Raw genomic sequence first — 16,554 nt, forward strand, 5'->3', positions numbered from 1 at the left:
GTGGAGCACCAGTAGCAATGTGGGGCAATGTTTTGATGAGTGGGTTTGTTTGTTACTTGTACATTCCCACAGGGATGCACACACATGATCGCATTCCTGCTCTCAGTTTTAATGCCATATCACTAATCCGCAGTTGGTGGCTTTAACATGCTGAGAGACACATGCTGGGGTCGGCTCGTACTCATTAAATATGTGTTTACTGGCTCACATTTTCAGACAGTCTCGACCGGAGGGCAAGTGACAAAAATTGTTGAGTAAGCCTGAAAAAAAAAACAAAAGTTCTAAAGAGAGAAGTTTAATCCCTGCCTATTCTCTCAACTCTTCACAGTTGGGCAACTGCTGCATATAGCGAGCGTGAACGTTGGATTGTCAGTTTCTGAAAGTTACAGAAATTCATGGATGCAGCGCCATTGATTCTGACATTAGAAAGGTGTGGAGTAAGGGGGGTTTAGGTGCTGTTTGACCATGCAGGAAGCAGTCTGGTTAAAGTATACTGACACCAATCATCCATGATTGAAAAATAAAAAATAAATCAGCTCTTTCTTATAATTAGTGGTGTACCAATCCATCGCCTCGGACTGATATATTGATTCAAAGATCAGCGATCCAGTATCATCGATGAAAAGTGAAAATATAAATCTATAACTCCATCTTTAGGGTACACTTTTATTTTGCAAGTCTTTGTCACTGTAAAACAGATGCAGGCAGATGGCAAGCAGCCGAGAGATGATGAGGATAAATTTATTTACTCAGATATAAGTCAGTGTTTCAGAGGAAATACAGGTCAACAGGATGTTATCAGGCCATTAAATGGTTGTTATCAGTGGTTATAAGTGTCGATATGGGTTAGAAGGGGCCTGCCACACCTACTCTTAGGTTCAGAAGGCCGTTATCAGGCCATGAAATGATGGCGGCCTCTCATGACCGTAATAATTTTGATAGGAGCAAAGAAGGAAGTCAGGTGACACAGTATAAAGAGTGAGAAAGTCTGCGTCAGGTAGGAGGGAAGGGTCACACAAACACAGGACTTTCACCAAGGAAAGCAGGGTTTGTGTCCCGTGTCAAACCAAAAGTTAACATTAATCATTTTAACCACAGACAGTTGTTTTAACTGATGTACCATGCTGTCTTTTTCTGAATCTAACCACGTTGTTTTTGGGCCTAAACTTAAGGAAAGTAAAGCCTTAAAACCTTAAAACTTCGTAGGTGTGGCCTGTTTCCCCCTTTAACCCATATCTGTGTGGCTAATATTCCCAGATAAAGGCCATCTAATGGGCTGATAACATCCAAATCAAGAGTGATTTGTGTAATTGCATCAGTCAATCGTAGGCAGATTGGCCTGTAATTTATCTTTTTTCTCTGAAAAGAACACATCGAAGCATCAAAATTCTCTGAACTCACCTGTTTGACGTTGTACCCCGTTTTGGCGCTGGTCTCTATGAACATGACGCTCAGCTCTTTAGCCCTCTGCTCACCTTCCTCAATTGTGATTTGCCTGTGAAAAGAGAATAATCATCATCAAAACACTGCAGATTAACGCATTAGAAATAAAACCGTTTACAGACTGTTGCTGATTTTACCACATCAACATCCAACAAAGACGAGAAGACACAGAGACTAACAGTGAGGTCCGCTGTCTGCAGCCAAAGCTCCTGTTATTCTAGGCTGGTGAGGATACACCAGACTTAATTAGCTAATGACTGAGAGTGATTAATTACACTGTCCTGCGAGAAATTAATAACAGCCAATTTGCATTAGATTTTAATGAATCTGGCAGTGATTGTTTGGCTCTCACTGTGAAACGGAGACTGTGTCAGGTGTCCATTAACACAAACAGAGAGATCAGTGCAGTCCTGCTGACTCCGCAGCCCGCACAGAAGCAGGTTCATTAAGACGACGGGCTTAAATCAACCTGCCTCTGGTCTGTTGAGAAAAACATGACGTAACCAGTTTTCTTTGTTCCTCTCAACAAAAAGGAAATCTTAGTGATGTACTAATTCAAAAATACCACTACTCCACCTCTCACTAATTGGCTGTAACGTTGGTCCAAACATACTGACACTGGCAAGTTATCCTGTTGTGCAAAGCATTAAACAGAGCAACATTATATTTAACTGATCCTCCTCTCCTTAAATAACTCCTCCTTTGAAGGAGTGAGAACAGAAAACACTGCACAGGAGATGTATTTACATAATAACACCACCTGACAGAGTTGCACCAGTGCTGCTGTGGCTATTTCTGGATGCATGCGTCTGAGTTCCAACTTAAACAACACAGAGGCTTATTCATCATCAGACAGGCAGTTGGCAAGGAAATTGCATAATGGATGTGTGGCATCCCAGCTAGTGGAGCATTTGGGGTTTCAGAGCAGTTCTGTCCTCAAATATGACATGAGCTCTCACTGAAGCCACTGATGATAATATCTCTTTAACAGTATGTGCAAATAAGGTGCCGCATCATCACTATCCACAGTTATTATGAACTAAAGCATTACAAAGTTAACAAAAAGATCAATTTGATCTTTTGTCTTGTTTATTGTTTTGTAGCGTGACCACTCATTATACTGGATATCTATAAAATCACTCTCACTCACTCACTTACTGTTGTTTCTTTCTGCTCTGTGGAGCTTTTTAGCATCTTTAAGTGTATTGTTTTGGTTTTATGGCCCTAACTTTACTGCTGGCAGCTACTTTCAGAGAAAAGGCCCCGATACACTAACTGTACACAACCTGCTCAGCACCGAACGGCACACAGACATAGTAGCGACTACTAAGACTGCCCTCTAATAGTTGAGTCTAATAGTTGGCCTTGTCAAAATAAATCCAAACCTATATGACTGGACCATGTGGGAGTTTAATTTGAAAGCACAGACACAGGAAGTGGCCATGCTCAGCAGTCAGACAGGAGTCAGGTTAATTTCCAGGGCTGGTACCTGCGGTTATTCCACAGGCTAGTTAATAACATGTCGGGCAGGAAATCCAAAGTGTGGGATCATTTTGAGAAGGTGAAGGACGAACCCAAGGTGATATGTAAACTCATCTTCATTGGTCGACTACAAACGTGACGTATCATCTGAAACATGGAAGTAGCTACATGCCCATTAGCCCACAGCGTCATTAACAGGTGGCTCGTTCAGTGTGTGACGTGCACTTGTAGATAAAATATAGGCCTATATTAATGAAGGTTCATTAGTATGGTTTTGTATTTCTCTGTAATGTAGCACAGTGTTAACAATGTTACTGATACTATTCTCTCAAACCTTCAACTCAAACCACCAAAATATATCATTTAATAATTAAATCAATATCGTAAACATGCAGGTGACTAGTCGACTAATGGCCCTAAATGATGACTATTGGTCAATTAAGAAAATTCTCAGTCTGGGGCAACCCTAGCAACTATCTTAAGCATGACAATAAATTTGTCAATTACAGAAATAATTTTCATATCTGATAAATCCCCTCAAGCTCCTGTGGCTCCGGATCATTGAGGCTGATTGCCTTAAAGACATACTTCTAGGGTTGTACTCAACTCAGAATTATGTCAGTAGTCGAATCGGATTTGGCTTCTCAATAGACTGACATCAACGTTCATAGTAAACAAGCAAAGTTAGCCCACCGAGCTAATGTGTGCTAACTACGCTAACACTGGATCGAAATGTGCAAAATCTCAGTCAACTGAAGGCTTCACAACAAATTATTTGAATCTTCAACTTTCAGCTGGCAAACCTAAATACTTGAATTTGTGGAGAAAAATTTGTTTTTCTCACATGACAAAATTCTTGATGGAATGGAATAACATGGGTCCACATTTAACCACAAACTTTATAAAAAAAAATCCATTGACAAACTCTCACACAACTCGTGCAGTATAATCCAAGTCTTATTTATCAAGTCGTACACTCAGTACTTCCCAAACACATTCATATTCTCTAAAGTCTTACTATTGAAAACACTTAAGCATGTAAGATGCCACCTGAACGAGCGTGTGTGTTTGAACCCTGCTTGTGCATTCTATTGAGCAAGTGTTTGCCCCGGCACACTACTTGTTCATGCATGAGAGCGTTTATGTGAAAGTGTTTTAAACAGTAAGTAAAGTGTGTTTTGGAAGTGCTGAGCCTGCGACTGGATAAATGAGTCTTGGATTAAACCTTTTTAATCCAATTCATCAGCTTCCCAGTTTTCGGATCCTTCGATCTCTGCAGAGGCACGTGGGAAAAATAAGTTCACAGATTCAACGTAACACTGGGTGAGTGACTGATATACAAATGATCATTTTGTGGGTGGAGTACTCTCAGCAGCACATAGCAGCACATAAACTGACTTCACACCAAAGTACTGCAGTAACTCTACAGAAAAAATAAGAGGAAAGCTGAACAAACTACTTCCTGTCAGCACATCAGGCTCCACTTGGTTGATGCTGCCTGGTGTACAATGCACACAAAGTTTCCCGCATCCAGGACTTTGGGGACTCTCTAGCACCTAAACTGTGCATTCTTCAACTCCCTGAGTTACTGAGCACTGTGAGAAGCTCCACTACACATGAATGAACAAACCAACAAACTCAGACAGAGCCCATCTGACAGAGGTGCTTTGCTTCCTCTCAGGTAACATCGAAGCTAAACTGTACGACAGTATGACTAATTACATCATTGACTTACTATACTGTGAGATGGTTTTTAAAGGTCAAGTCACACATGAAGCCACCAAGACGTCACAGAGAGAAACACACTGCATCCCTGCCAGACTTGTATCTCTCCCTCACACTGAGATGTTTGATGACTTTCAGCTCATTTTTCAATGTCAGCCACATTATTTACAGCGCTGTCAGATCCTGTGCCAAGTCATTTCCTCAGACACAGACATGCGATGCACATGCACAACTCACTCTCTTTCGTTTGAAGCGTATTTCACACAGTGAATCCAAAGAAAATCACTATTATTGCTTGGACTTGACTGTTGTCGCGTCGCATCACTGAAGCCACTGAAAACACGCAGCAGTCCTCACAGTGACAGCAACATTTATCATCTCTTGTATGTGAAACATTTACTGACATGTTCAACCACAAAAACTGGAGCAGAGAAAAACGGCTGTAGTTTAAAAGGAAAAACGGACATTTTAGTTTTTCACAACCTGTCAGGCTCATACACATAGCAGTGATGCTGATTAACCTCTGAGAAGAAGCTAATTAGGAGAGGATGCTGAGGTTATGTTAATGCAGTAAACAGGCTTTACTTCTTTACATGGAACATTTACTGGAGTTTTAACTCCCAGAACCATTAAGACCCAACTAGATTGCAGTTAAGATAAATTACCCCTCACTTAAAGGGAAAAGGTTCGGTAGTTTCAGTTCAGTGTTTTTTCTGGAGGCCAACATTTTCAAAATGATTTAATTTGGCACCACACCTCATTCTGTGGTTAAATGTAACAGCTCAGGAAGTCTTCAATATGCTTCTCACCACAGATCTGTGGACACAGATGGGACACTTTGCCAAGTCTTACTGTACCTACGCAGTCTCAGAAACCAAAGCTTTTGCCTTTGGTCTGTTGTTACTGACAGATCCAGAGAGATACATCCTGGAAACTGCCAACACCAGCAGTTTTTCTGCTTCGTCTTCAGTCAGTTACACACTGAATCTAAAACTGCACAGGTGTAGATTTTTTGGGGGGGCACAGGGGGCATGCACCCCTCAATATTTAGACACTTGCATTTGTCCCCCCCCAGTCAGGGCTCCCACTCATTTTAACAAATGCACTCAGGAATTTTATACGGCTGCCCTCGACTAAGAATTTCCCTAGTCGACCAGTAGTCGTCATTTAGGGCCATTAGTCGACTAGTCACCTGCATGTTTACGATATTAATTTAATTATTAAATATTTTGGACGGGGCAACACAATGGTTTGAGTTGAAGGTGTGAGAAAGAATAGTATCAGTAACATTGTTAACACTGTGCTACATTACAGAGAAATACAAACCATACTAATGAACCTTCATTAATATAGGCCTATATTTTATCTACAAGTGCACGTCACACACTGAGCGAGCCGCCTGTTAATGACGCTGTGGGCTAATGGGCATGTAGCTACTTCCATGTTTCAGATGATACGTCATGTTTGTAGTCGACCAATGAAGATGAGTTTACATATCACCTTGGGTTCGTCCTTCACCTTCTCAAAATGATCCCACACTTTGGATTTCCTGCCCGACATGTTCTTAACTAGCCTGTGGAATAAATCAGTTAGGCCTATATGTTTAATTTGTTCAATAAAACAACAGAAATTATTTCCTTTCATCTTTTTTAAATTCAACTGGACTTTTTTTGTATTTCAGTAGTACAGCAGTATAGTTCAGTGTATGATGCTCAAAAAAAAAGTGCACCCATTTCAAACATAGTTATACCAATGGGAACTTCTTTCCACAGCTCAAAGTAAATCCTCGACATGTTATTGTAAATGTTGTTTTTTACAGTGTGGGCAAATGTTCCTGACAAGAACAATAAAACTGGTGCATCATAATTTATGCATGGTTCCTCACTACATGGGGAAAAGTTATCTTTGAAAATGCTCCTGAAAACTCTTCTAACCTGTCGAACAGAAACTAGTCCAACCCAATCACTCTTCACCACACCATCATCTACAACGCTGGCACACTTTTGTCTTCGAATGACACTAAGATCAGTCAACCAGTGCAGAAAGTAGATGGTCAGCTGTTTCAGCAAACTGTCTCCAGCAAAGAAATAGACCAGTCAACCTCCAAACTTGCACTCAGAAATATGTGACTGAACTGTATACTGTGAACTAAAGCCTGTGTACTAAAAAGTATTTTCTCAGATATAAAACTCACTGAGTATTTAAATTACTTCTATATGATATGAAAACTTTAATGCAGCAGTCTGTCTTATTCACTGAATGCAGGTGGGGAAAAACAATAAGGCTTGTGTGTGTGTGTGTGTGTGTGTGTGTGTGTGCGCGCGACTGTGAGCACCCTGTACTACATCAGCGACGTCACAACCTTAAAATTCAAAATAAAGAGAACATTCCGTTTTTTCGTGCCCGTTACACCTCTGCCCAGCCGTGAACGGCGACATCCAGACCTGACATTACCAGCGGAGGTAACTGCTCCACCACCTGTCTCACCTGTCCCCAGTAACATGCCTAGTCCTATTCCAACATCTTTGTCTGAGGTGGCCTCGTCTGACTCCAAACCACAGCCTACCACGTATAAAAAGGCCAAAACATATGTCTTTCGCAAAGAATGGCTTGTCCAATTTCTGTAGCTCAGATATGATAAAAAAGGCTGATGTTATGCAGCCAAAGCTTGTCTGGTAACAGTGCTTTTGCTACTGGAGCATCAAGAACTGGAGCAAAAGAAACACTTCCTGTGCCATGACTGTGGCGTGATGGGCAGAAAGTCGCCCTTCCTACAATGTTTCAGTGCCAAGCAGCAGCAAACCAAAGCAGTGAGGGGTCAGAAATTTAGGGCTGCTCCCTAATAGTCAACCACAAAGGTCATTAGTCGGCAAGATTTAACTGGTGCCTTAGTCTCAGAAAAAAATTTAATAAAATAAATGTGAAACTACTGCGCCTTGTCAAAATACATCAAAACCTGTATGACTGGACCATGTGGGAATTTAATTTGAAAGGACAGGCACAGGAAGTGGCCACGCTCAGCAGTCAGACAGGAGTCAGGTTAATTTCCAGGGCTGGTACCTGCGGTTATTCCACAGGCTAGTTAATAACATGTCGGGCAGGAAATCCAAAGTGTGGGATCATTTTGAGAAGGTGAAGGACAAACCCAAGGTGATATGTAAACTCATCTTCATTGGTCGACTACAAACATGACGTATCGTCATTAACAGGCGGCTCGCTCAGTGTGTGACGTGCACTTGTAGATAAAATATAGGCCTATATTAATGAAGGTTCATTAGTACGGTTTTGTATTTCTCTGTAATGTAGCACAGTGTTAACAATGTTACAGATTTTGGGGTGCACAATTATGTGCTGATGTACTTAAATGAAAAAGTTAGGCTCGCCGGTGCAAACAATCCACTATGCACCATTAATGCATTTTGGCACAAGCACACAGTCCATTTTATGGTTCAATTCTCCCTTTATTTAACACTGCTCTTCCTCTACTGCCTATTTCTGCTCCACGTCATTTAATTTTTAGCCTTTCTCTAAGCATTCACTTTTTAAATCATCAGCAGCAGCATTTCCTCACCTTTCCCTCACTACGACTACAGAGTTAGATCAGTTATATATGAACATATATGCACGCATGAAGAAAGAATTCCCTTGTGCATGCCGTTCATAATTGCTTAAGTGTCACCAGGGAATAAGTCACTGAATAATTTCCACAAGGAAGCAATGATTTTCTCATTTCAAAGCAATAAGAGCAGCTGAGTTGTGTAATGTTCCGCCATAATTACTGTGACAACACTAAACATAACCAGTTATGCTAGTGAGTGTATTCATTTAGATATTTAATATAAAATATGGCAGACATTAATATCTCATGCCTGTCTTCATATAACACTGAGGTGGCATAAACATCAAATTCATATAGTATTAAGGAGTTATATTAGTCTCAAGATAATTAGTTCTGTCTCATTAATATACAGATTTATTCATCAAGAGACTCCGACGTCTACTCAAATCATCGGCTCTGTGGGGAGCTAGCCTGATGTTTGTATCATGTTTTGTTGTCAAGGTATTGTGCTCAACTGAATGTTCCCACAGACTGACAGACAGACGGACACTTTGCACATCATGGTTGCCATGGTGTCAAGACACAAAAGGAAATGCTCACAAAACGACAAAATGTGATACAAGAAGTGTATCACATTTAGTCAACTAATTTAGTCAACTAATTAATAAATAAATGTATACATAAATACTGGAATAAATAAATAAGTGGTGAAATAAACACAGAAATAAGTAATAATAATAAGATACTTAATGATACATATCATGTTTAATTGTCAACCTCATTTACATATTTATTTCAACATTTATTTATATAGTCTTGAATTTATTAATTTCTATTCTTTTTTCAACAATTATTTATTCATTTCTATATTTATTTCTATATTGAATTATTTCAATATTACTTATTAATTTATTTATGTTTGCATTTATGGTTGTATTCCTGCATTTATTTATAAATTTATTTTTTAAAATTCCTATAATTATTTATTTTTGTATTTATTTTTCATTTCTGTATTTATTTATTTTTGTATTTATTTTTCATTTCTGTATTTATATAAGTTTTATTTATTTTTTTATTCCTGTATTCATTTCTACATTTATTTATTTTTGCATTTATTGTTGTTTTCTTGCATTTATTTATAAATGTATTTTTAATTCTATTTTTTTTATTTCTGTATTAAGCTATTATTGTATTAATTTTTATTTCTGTATTTATTTATTTATTTACTTATTTTTGTATTTACTTTTATTCATGTATTTATTTATTTTTGTATTTATTCTTTATTCCTGCATTTATTTATACATTTATTTATTTATTTCTGTAGTTATTTATTTTTGTATTTATTCTTTATTCCTGTATTTACATTTATTTATTTCCATATTTATGTATGTACTCCTGGAATTTTTTGTTTATTAATAAAATAATTTCTGTATTTATTTATTTATTTATCCCTGTATTTATTTAGACAGTTTGGTCCTTTTAGTCCTCCACAGTGGGTTCAGCAGTAACGACATACCTCTTATCTGCCAGGTCTGTTTTATTGCCGACAAGCATAATGATGACATCACTTCCTCTCTCTGTCCTCACATCTTCAATCCATTTTGACGTCTGCTGGAATGAGTTAACATCTGTTGAGAAGAGGAAACAAAGAAGACTCAAATTAAAGATGCTGTTTATTCATTTGCGGTAACATTCAATACGCTGACACCTCTCCTGCTGTTTCTGCTCTAAACAAAACCATTAACATTTCATCTGGATTTTTAAACCGAATGACATGCTTTGATTTTTTATAACAGCTGGCACGAAATAAAGTGGAATCTGCTGCTACAAAATGAATCCAACATTTTGCCTTACATGGTTCTGCTAATTATTAATGCAAGAAGTTGATACAGGGAAAAAATCCCATGTGGTGGATCATATTAAAAATATCTTCTATTTCATGATCTGAAGACATTATCTGACAGATGATACTGTATGATGCACACAGTCCTGGAATTACACAATAAATCCATGTTATAATGTACCAGCTCTGTAGCATGTTAAGGTTCTTAATAAATCCCTTTGACCTTGCAACATTCATTCAGTATGCAGGTTTGCTGACAGGCAGGCTGAGAGTCGTATTGTATTCTTTCACAGGGAATTCGATGAGACAGACGTCATGTCTTCCAGGGTGAAAAAGAGGGCATAGTTTGGGGGGGTGTTAACCCATATTTTTCTATAAAATCAAGAACAAAATCCACTTCCTGAGGGCAGCCATGTTGCAGTAAGTGCACTTTGCTGTTTTAAACGATTGACTAAAAGCCACTGACAAAACTGAGAGAGAATAATGTAACTATCTGTCATGGAAAATGATGCTCCAAGTCCTCACATCACCAACTGGATATAAATTACAGCAAAGGCCTGCAGCTAAGTGTGAGTATGATATTCAATTATTTTACTTGTAATGTCGTAGACCACCACAGCCACAGTGGAGTCCCGTATATAACTGGGAATGAGGCTCCTGAAACGCTCCTGTCCCGCTGTGTCCCAGAGCTGCAACCTCACCTGGGGTTCAGAGAGGGAAAGCTGAGGAGGCTGAGATTATTCAGAAAGTCAGAGAGCCTGGAAACAGTAGGCTCCCTAAACACACACACACACACACACAAAACACACACACTTATATAAACATTTAAAATAAGATTTTCAGAAGATAAACAGGCATGCAGACTAGCGTTGACTGTATTCATCTACATCATCAATCAAACTTTCACACGAACAGAATGCAACACAATAAAAGCAATAACACATTACCCACCCCCCAAATCCAACAAACAGGTCAGACTAAGACCATTAAGAGCTTTATAAACCAATAAAAGCATCCTTAAATCATACAGGAAGCCAATGCAGAGACTTTAAAATTGGTGTAATGTGTGCTCTCTTTCTGGTCCTCGTCAGCACACGTGCAGCTGAGTTTTGTAACAACTGTAACTGAGCGATGTTTTTCTCAGGAAGACCAGAAATTACAGCATTACAGCAATCGAAAAAGCATGCATCAGTGTCTCTGTGTTGGCTTGGGAGAGGACCAGTCGCACTGGCAATGCTCTTAAGATGATAAAATCCAGTTTTGGTTCCACTTCTAATATGTGGTTCAAAACTAAGATTCAAATCAACGATAATTCAGAGCTTTTTCACTTGTTCTTGCAGTTTGGTGTTGAGTTTTTCTCTCTGAGCTTCAGGATCAATAACTAAGACCTCGGTTTTGTCCTGGTTGAGTTGAAGAAAGTTTTCTGCAATCCAGGACTTGAAATCTAAAAAACAGTTACAGTCACAAGTTGGACAGACGACCTGCTGTTTATCGGTACTGCTGGGTAACATTACACGTACAGATGCACCGATTGATCAGCAGGCGACCAGTAACTGGTTGATCAATCTCAGATATAGTCGATTCTGTCCTGCTCAGATTTACATGCATGTGTCGCACGATGGTTAACGTCTCACGCAGAGCAGCACAGACGACAACCAACTCTTGTCGCAGCCACTGCAACCTGTTCTTATTCCCAGTTTGTCAAATAGTGATGCTTTGTCATTAGCGACTTTTCAAACCCTCTCAGCTACTTACCTAACAATAAACACCAAAAGAATTCAAAATGAGAGAAGTTTCAGTTGGTTGAAATCTGCAATCCTCATGGCCAGACGCCACTAAGGCTGCTTTCAGACCTGGAGTTGTCTTGCTTTGGTCTGAATCAGGGACTCATTTTGTCACAAAGCTGTATAATTGCCTAGAGTTGGTTCGTGTTCTCACAGCAGCATTTACAAGCAGACCAGATCAAACGCCTTGTGCGAGAAAGCTGCTCTTGATTGGTCAGAATTTCGATGTGGGAAAAATCCAGGAGGGAAGGTGTTACCGCACTGCTGACACATTACAAACATTTAACATCTCCGTCATGACATTATGCAGCTGTAACTGGGCTTCTTACCGTTCGATCTTCCAAGTACATGGTTTTCGACAGGAAGTCAATTCCAATTGTGGCCTGGTTTAGGGAGAGAAGACATCCATGGATCAACATCACTGTAAATACCTCGAAAAGCAGAGTATTTACTGAGGAACTAAATAATACAAGTGAAAGATGCAGAAAGGGAGAAAACAGGAGGAGAGATTACAGTCAGATCCACGGCTCACGACAGTCCTCATCACATCACAGCAACCCATGTGTGGCTGTAATGAATACCCGTACAATATAATTCGATCCAACACAACAGCACTGAAAGAAACCCCTCACCCCTCAGTGAAGCTCATGATGTTCATTTTTAGTAGATTTTTAATCAAGTCTGTGATTATTTTTGAGTTTGTAATATCAACTGATTCATCATCAAGTGATTTTAAATTGGAGCAGGTTACAGTATGTCATCTATTATTGTGCAAATATTCCACTTCAATAATCAGAGCGACTATATTCTTTCCATTTGGTTTTTATGCTCAGATGGGCTGTTTAAAATCACGACTCATATCATCTCACATTATCCATTTATAATAGCAATCTAATCATTCCCTTATTGTGTCACGAGGCAGATGGCACTGTGTTCCCTCTTCAAGGGATGTTTACTTTCCGCAGCCAAGCTCGCTGCTTTCTGCTTTGCTGCCTACCATGATATCATCAGGTGCTCTGGCTTGGACGAGTCCAAACCTAGAAATCAGTGTTAAACTGCGGATCTGGGATTGTTTGTTTGTTTGTTTGCTTTACCACTGTGTTTGATGCCAGAACTGTTCAGTGTTAGACATGTGACAATAAACCTTCAGATCTCACCGCCACAAAGATGGCTTCTTTCCAAAATACACATTACAGTGTTTGTAAGTCATTAATGTAATTTGTATTTGATTTAGCATTAGGTTTAACTATTCTATTAGTCTTCTGCAGCCACGGGCCGTGTGTTGGAAATCCTCCTCATATTCCATTTAACTGTACGCAGCTTAAATATTTTTAAGACAGTCAAACTGGCATTATGGGAGAGGAAGCGACACGCAGCAGAGGGCCACAAGCTGGAGTCGAACCCATGCCCCAACATTTGACCTCTGTAAAATGTCCTTCATTTCATTCATTTTCCATAACCACTTATCCTGTTAGGGGTCGCGGTGGGGCTGGAGCCTATCCCAGCTGACACTGGGCGAGAGGCAGGGTACACCCTGTACAGGTCACCAGACTACCACAGGGCTGACACATAGAGACAGACAACCATTCACGCTCACATCACACCTACGTCACCAGTTAACCTGCATGGGGAAGCTAGAGCACCTGGAGAAAACCCACACTGACACGGAGAGAACATGCAAACTCTGCACAGAAGGGCTCCCCCATCCTGAAGTTCAAACCCCCCATCCAGGGTTTGAACCTGAAAACCTCTTGTTAACCACTGGCCCACTGTCATCACTTCATCATGTGTTTTGTGAGGTGACAGTGACCTTGGCTTTTGACAAGCTAAATCTATCAAGTTCATCACCCAGTCTTTAGCCGTGTTTTGACAAAACATTTTCAGTATAGTACCTTGGAATCGTCTTATTTTATCTTAACACGTAGGCCTGGAAAGAGCAGTTTAAACACTGATCAGCCAAAGCATTCAAACCACTGACAGGAGAAGTGAATAACTGAGATTATTTTGTTCCAATGCATTGTTCTGCTGGGAAACGCAGAGCTTTTTGTCACGCTCCTGTGGAGCGTGACAAAAAGCTCAAGGTGTCGCCCTGGTTTCTAAATTTCCCAGGTTCCAATCTGCTCAAGGAGTCTTGCGATGTGCCGGTACCCCAGATGTACCCCTAATCCAAGGTGGGGCCTCCTTGGATTGGACTTGGCTCTGACCTGTTGAGGCATGGACACAGGATCTCTGGGAGTGTCCTGCGGTGTCTGGCACCAGTGCGTTGGCGGCAGATCCATTTAGTCCAGTGGGTTGTGAGGTGGGTTAATGGCACGTGCCACAGATGCTCATTCAGATTGGGATCTGGGGAATTTGGAGGCCAGGTTGACACTTTGAGGTCTTTGTCACATTCCTTGGGCCATTCCTGAGCCATGTTTGCAGTGTGGCATGCTGCATTATCCTGCTGGGGGGCCACTGCCATTGGGGAGTACTGTTGCCATGAGGGGGGGGACTTGGTCTGCAACGGTGTTTGAGTGGGTGGAACATGTCAGGTGGTATCCACATGAATGCCAGAACCAAAGGTTTCCCAGCAGAACAATGCACTGGAACAAAATAATCAAAGTTATTCACTTCACCTGTCGGTGGTTTGAATGTTTTGGCTGATAGGTGTTTGCTGACTGTATCCAAGAGTAATTTATTGCATACTGAACTGCAAAATAAGTCAAAACAAACCTGTGTCATTCAGCTGTAATTGTGAGAGACAGCAGTGTTTGGAATGACTTTTAATGACAGCTGGTTCAAACAGATGTGGTTTGTGACACTTTCATGTGGTGCATCCAGATGTTTGGTGTCTCAGTGTACATATGAGGGGTCGAGGGTGTAAAGGGCTTCATGGTCGCGGATGTAGAACTGACCCAGGATTACACAGCAGTCCGCAGCTGCATGTTTAAAGCTTGTGTGACCTCAGCCTGCAGACTCCAGCACTGAGCAGCTGGGGCACGTGCTGCAGATGGCTGACAGGGAATTACCTGTCTGCAGAGGACGCAGTTCAGCTATTTTGATATTTTCTTTGTAGACACATTCTGATACATTTGTTCCCATGTGTGATTGAGCAGGTAGGTGTATCGGTTGTGTTTGTCTATGGAAGGCAGTGCAGCAGGATGCCCACTGCCCACTTTGACAGAACTGGGCATCAGCAGCTTGATCACGCACTGGTTTCCTTGGCGATGCCAGCTACAACAGTGGACTAACTCAGAGAGTCTGGCATGAGGATTCATTTCATTTATACTCTTTACACTCGGTCACATCAAGCACTGCTGGGCTGAAAATAAACAGCCTCAAAGAATTAAAATCATAAAGTACTTGATACAAGATTATAGTCAGCAAAATAAAAATATTTTTTTGGCTGTATCAGCCCCAAACAGACAGGTGGATTACATGCGCTTCCAAATTAAATCCCCTATTTATTCTGGCAGAATATGCTTGAAATGTAATTAACAACTTGCATAACAGACTGAAAGAAAACGCTGTGTGCTTGAGGTCAGTTCGGTTAATTTGACCCACCACAACAGTCTGTAAAAATAACTCTGAAAATAAAGGAAGTTTTGAACATTTTGGTCACCAGGGAAAAGATTTAAAATAGCAGATTTGGAGCGATATTACTGACACAACGGTTTGAATGAAGTTAAAAGCAGAGAGATTTGGCAGGAGGGGATAGCAGAGGTGCTCCAGGCTCTTTCTGGCCCCAGTGTTAAATATAGAACCCCACACAGACAGCTATACATGAACGGATTAGATCGCCAGAAATTATTAATAATCCTTTTTAATTTTTAACTACTGCACATTGTTAGAAGACAGACTGTGGCTCTTTAGGTCTACTCTGCTGGGGGCTGGGGCAAAAATGCTTTTAACAGATCTGAGGGAGTTCACTGACATTATATTTTATCGTTTCCGTTTTGTTTGTTTTTTTTACTTGAACGGCCTTAGGATATTTTTAGATATTTTTTGTTTTTTAGTATTATCATTAAATGAATTGATTTTGACAGATTCATTAACATTTACTCCTTAGAGTACAAATCACACTGAAGGTGTAGAATCAAACTAATGCAAGCACCACTGTGATTGAGTCAATGTGACTTAACTATTTCTTATCAACGCCAGCTGACCAAAACTAGAATTTGTATGATTATCTTAAAAACGAATTTCTTTTTTCTTAATATGTAAACTACCCCTCAGGTACCATATATGTGTATAAAAATGCAAGCAATGACACAGAATAACAACCTAAGACTATAGTAAGACTAGAGCTTAGACGATTAAACAATTAATTGATTTATGGATTAGTCAATTGACAAGAAAATTAATCAGCAACTATTTTGATAATGGATTAATCATTTCTGTTATTTTTTTATCCAAAATGCCAAAAATGTGCCTGTAACATCATTTCAAAGGTAGAGGTTTTGTGCTTTTGTTGCCATCATTGCTAAATGAAAAGGTCTGGGTTTGGGACTGTTGGTTGGGCAAAATAAGACATCTGAAATGTCACCTTGATCTCTGGCAAAATGGATATCTTTTACTATTTTGTAGGAGCGTAACAATCCATCAATCAGCATCGATATCAAATCATCAATGCCACGTGAAAACATTGATCTATATCATCATCTTTATGATGCGCCTTTATTTTGAAAGTCTGAGTTAATGTCAAACAGCAGCAGGCAGACGGCAAGCAGCCGAGAGAA

General features: G+C 40.0%; 2 protein-coding genes across 2 annotated transcripts in view; both read right to left on the reverse strand.

Moving 5' to 3' along the window:
- Positions 1 to 16,554, reverse strand: part of myo7ba (myosin VIIBa) — a 222,945-nt gene that overhangs the window by 166,986 nt on the left and 39,405 nt on the right. The window lies entirely within an intron of this gene.
- Positions 1 to 16,554, reverse strand: part of rab6ba (RAB6B, member RAS oncogene family a) — a 96,322-nt gene that overhangs the window by 21,188 nt on the left and 58,580 nt on the right. The window contains exons 3-6 of the mRNA XM_033622117.2: positions 12,166 to 12,219; positions 10,648 to 10,753; positions 9,726 to 9,837; positions 1,402 to 1,495 (exon numbers count right to left, since the gene is read on the reverse strand). Of these exons, the coding sequence (XP_033478008.1) occupies positions 1,402 to 1,495; positions 9,726 to 9,837; positions 10,648 to 10,753; positions 12,166 to 12,219 (366 nt within the window). The remainder of the gene's footprint in view (positions 1 to 1,401; positions 1,496 to 9,725; positions 9,838 to 10,647; positions 10,754 to 12,165; positions 12,220 to 16,554) is intronic.

The sequence above is a fragment of the Epinephelus lanceolatus genome, chromosome 6 (assembly GCF_041903045.1).
Source record: "Epinephelus lanceolatus isolate andai-2023 chromosome 6, ASM4190304v1, whole genome shotgun sequence".
Taxonomy (NCBI): domain Eukaryota; kingdom Metazoa; phylum Chordata; class Actinopteri; order Perciformes; family Serranidae; genus Epinephelus; species Epinephelus lanceolatus.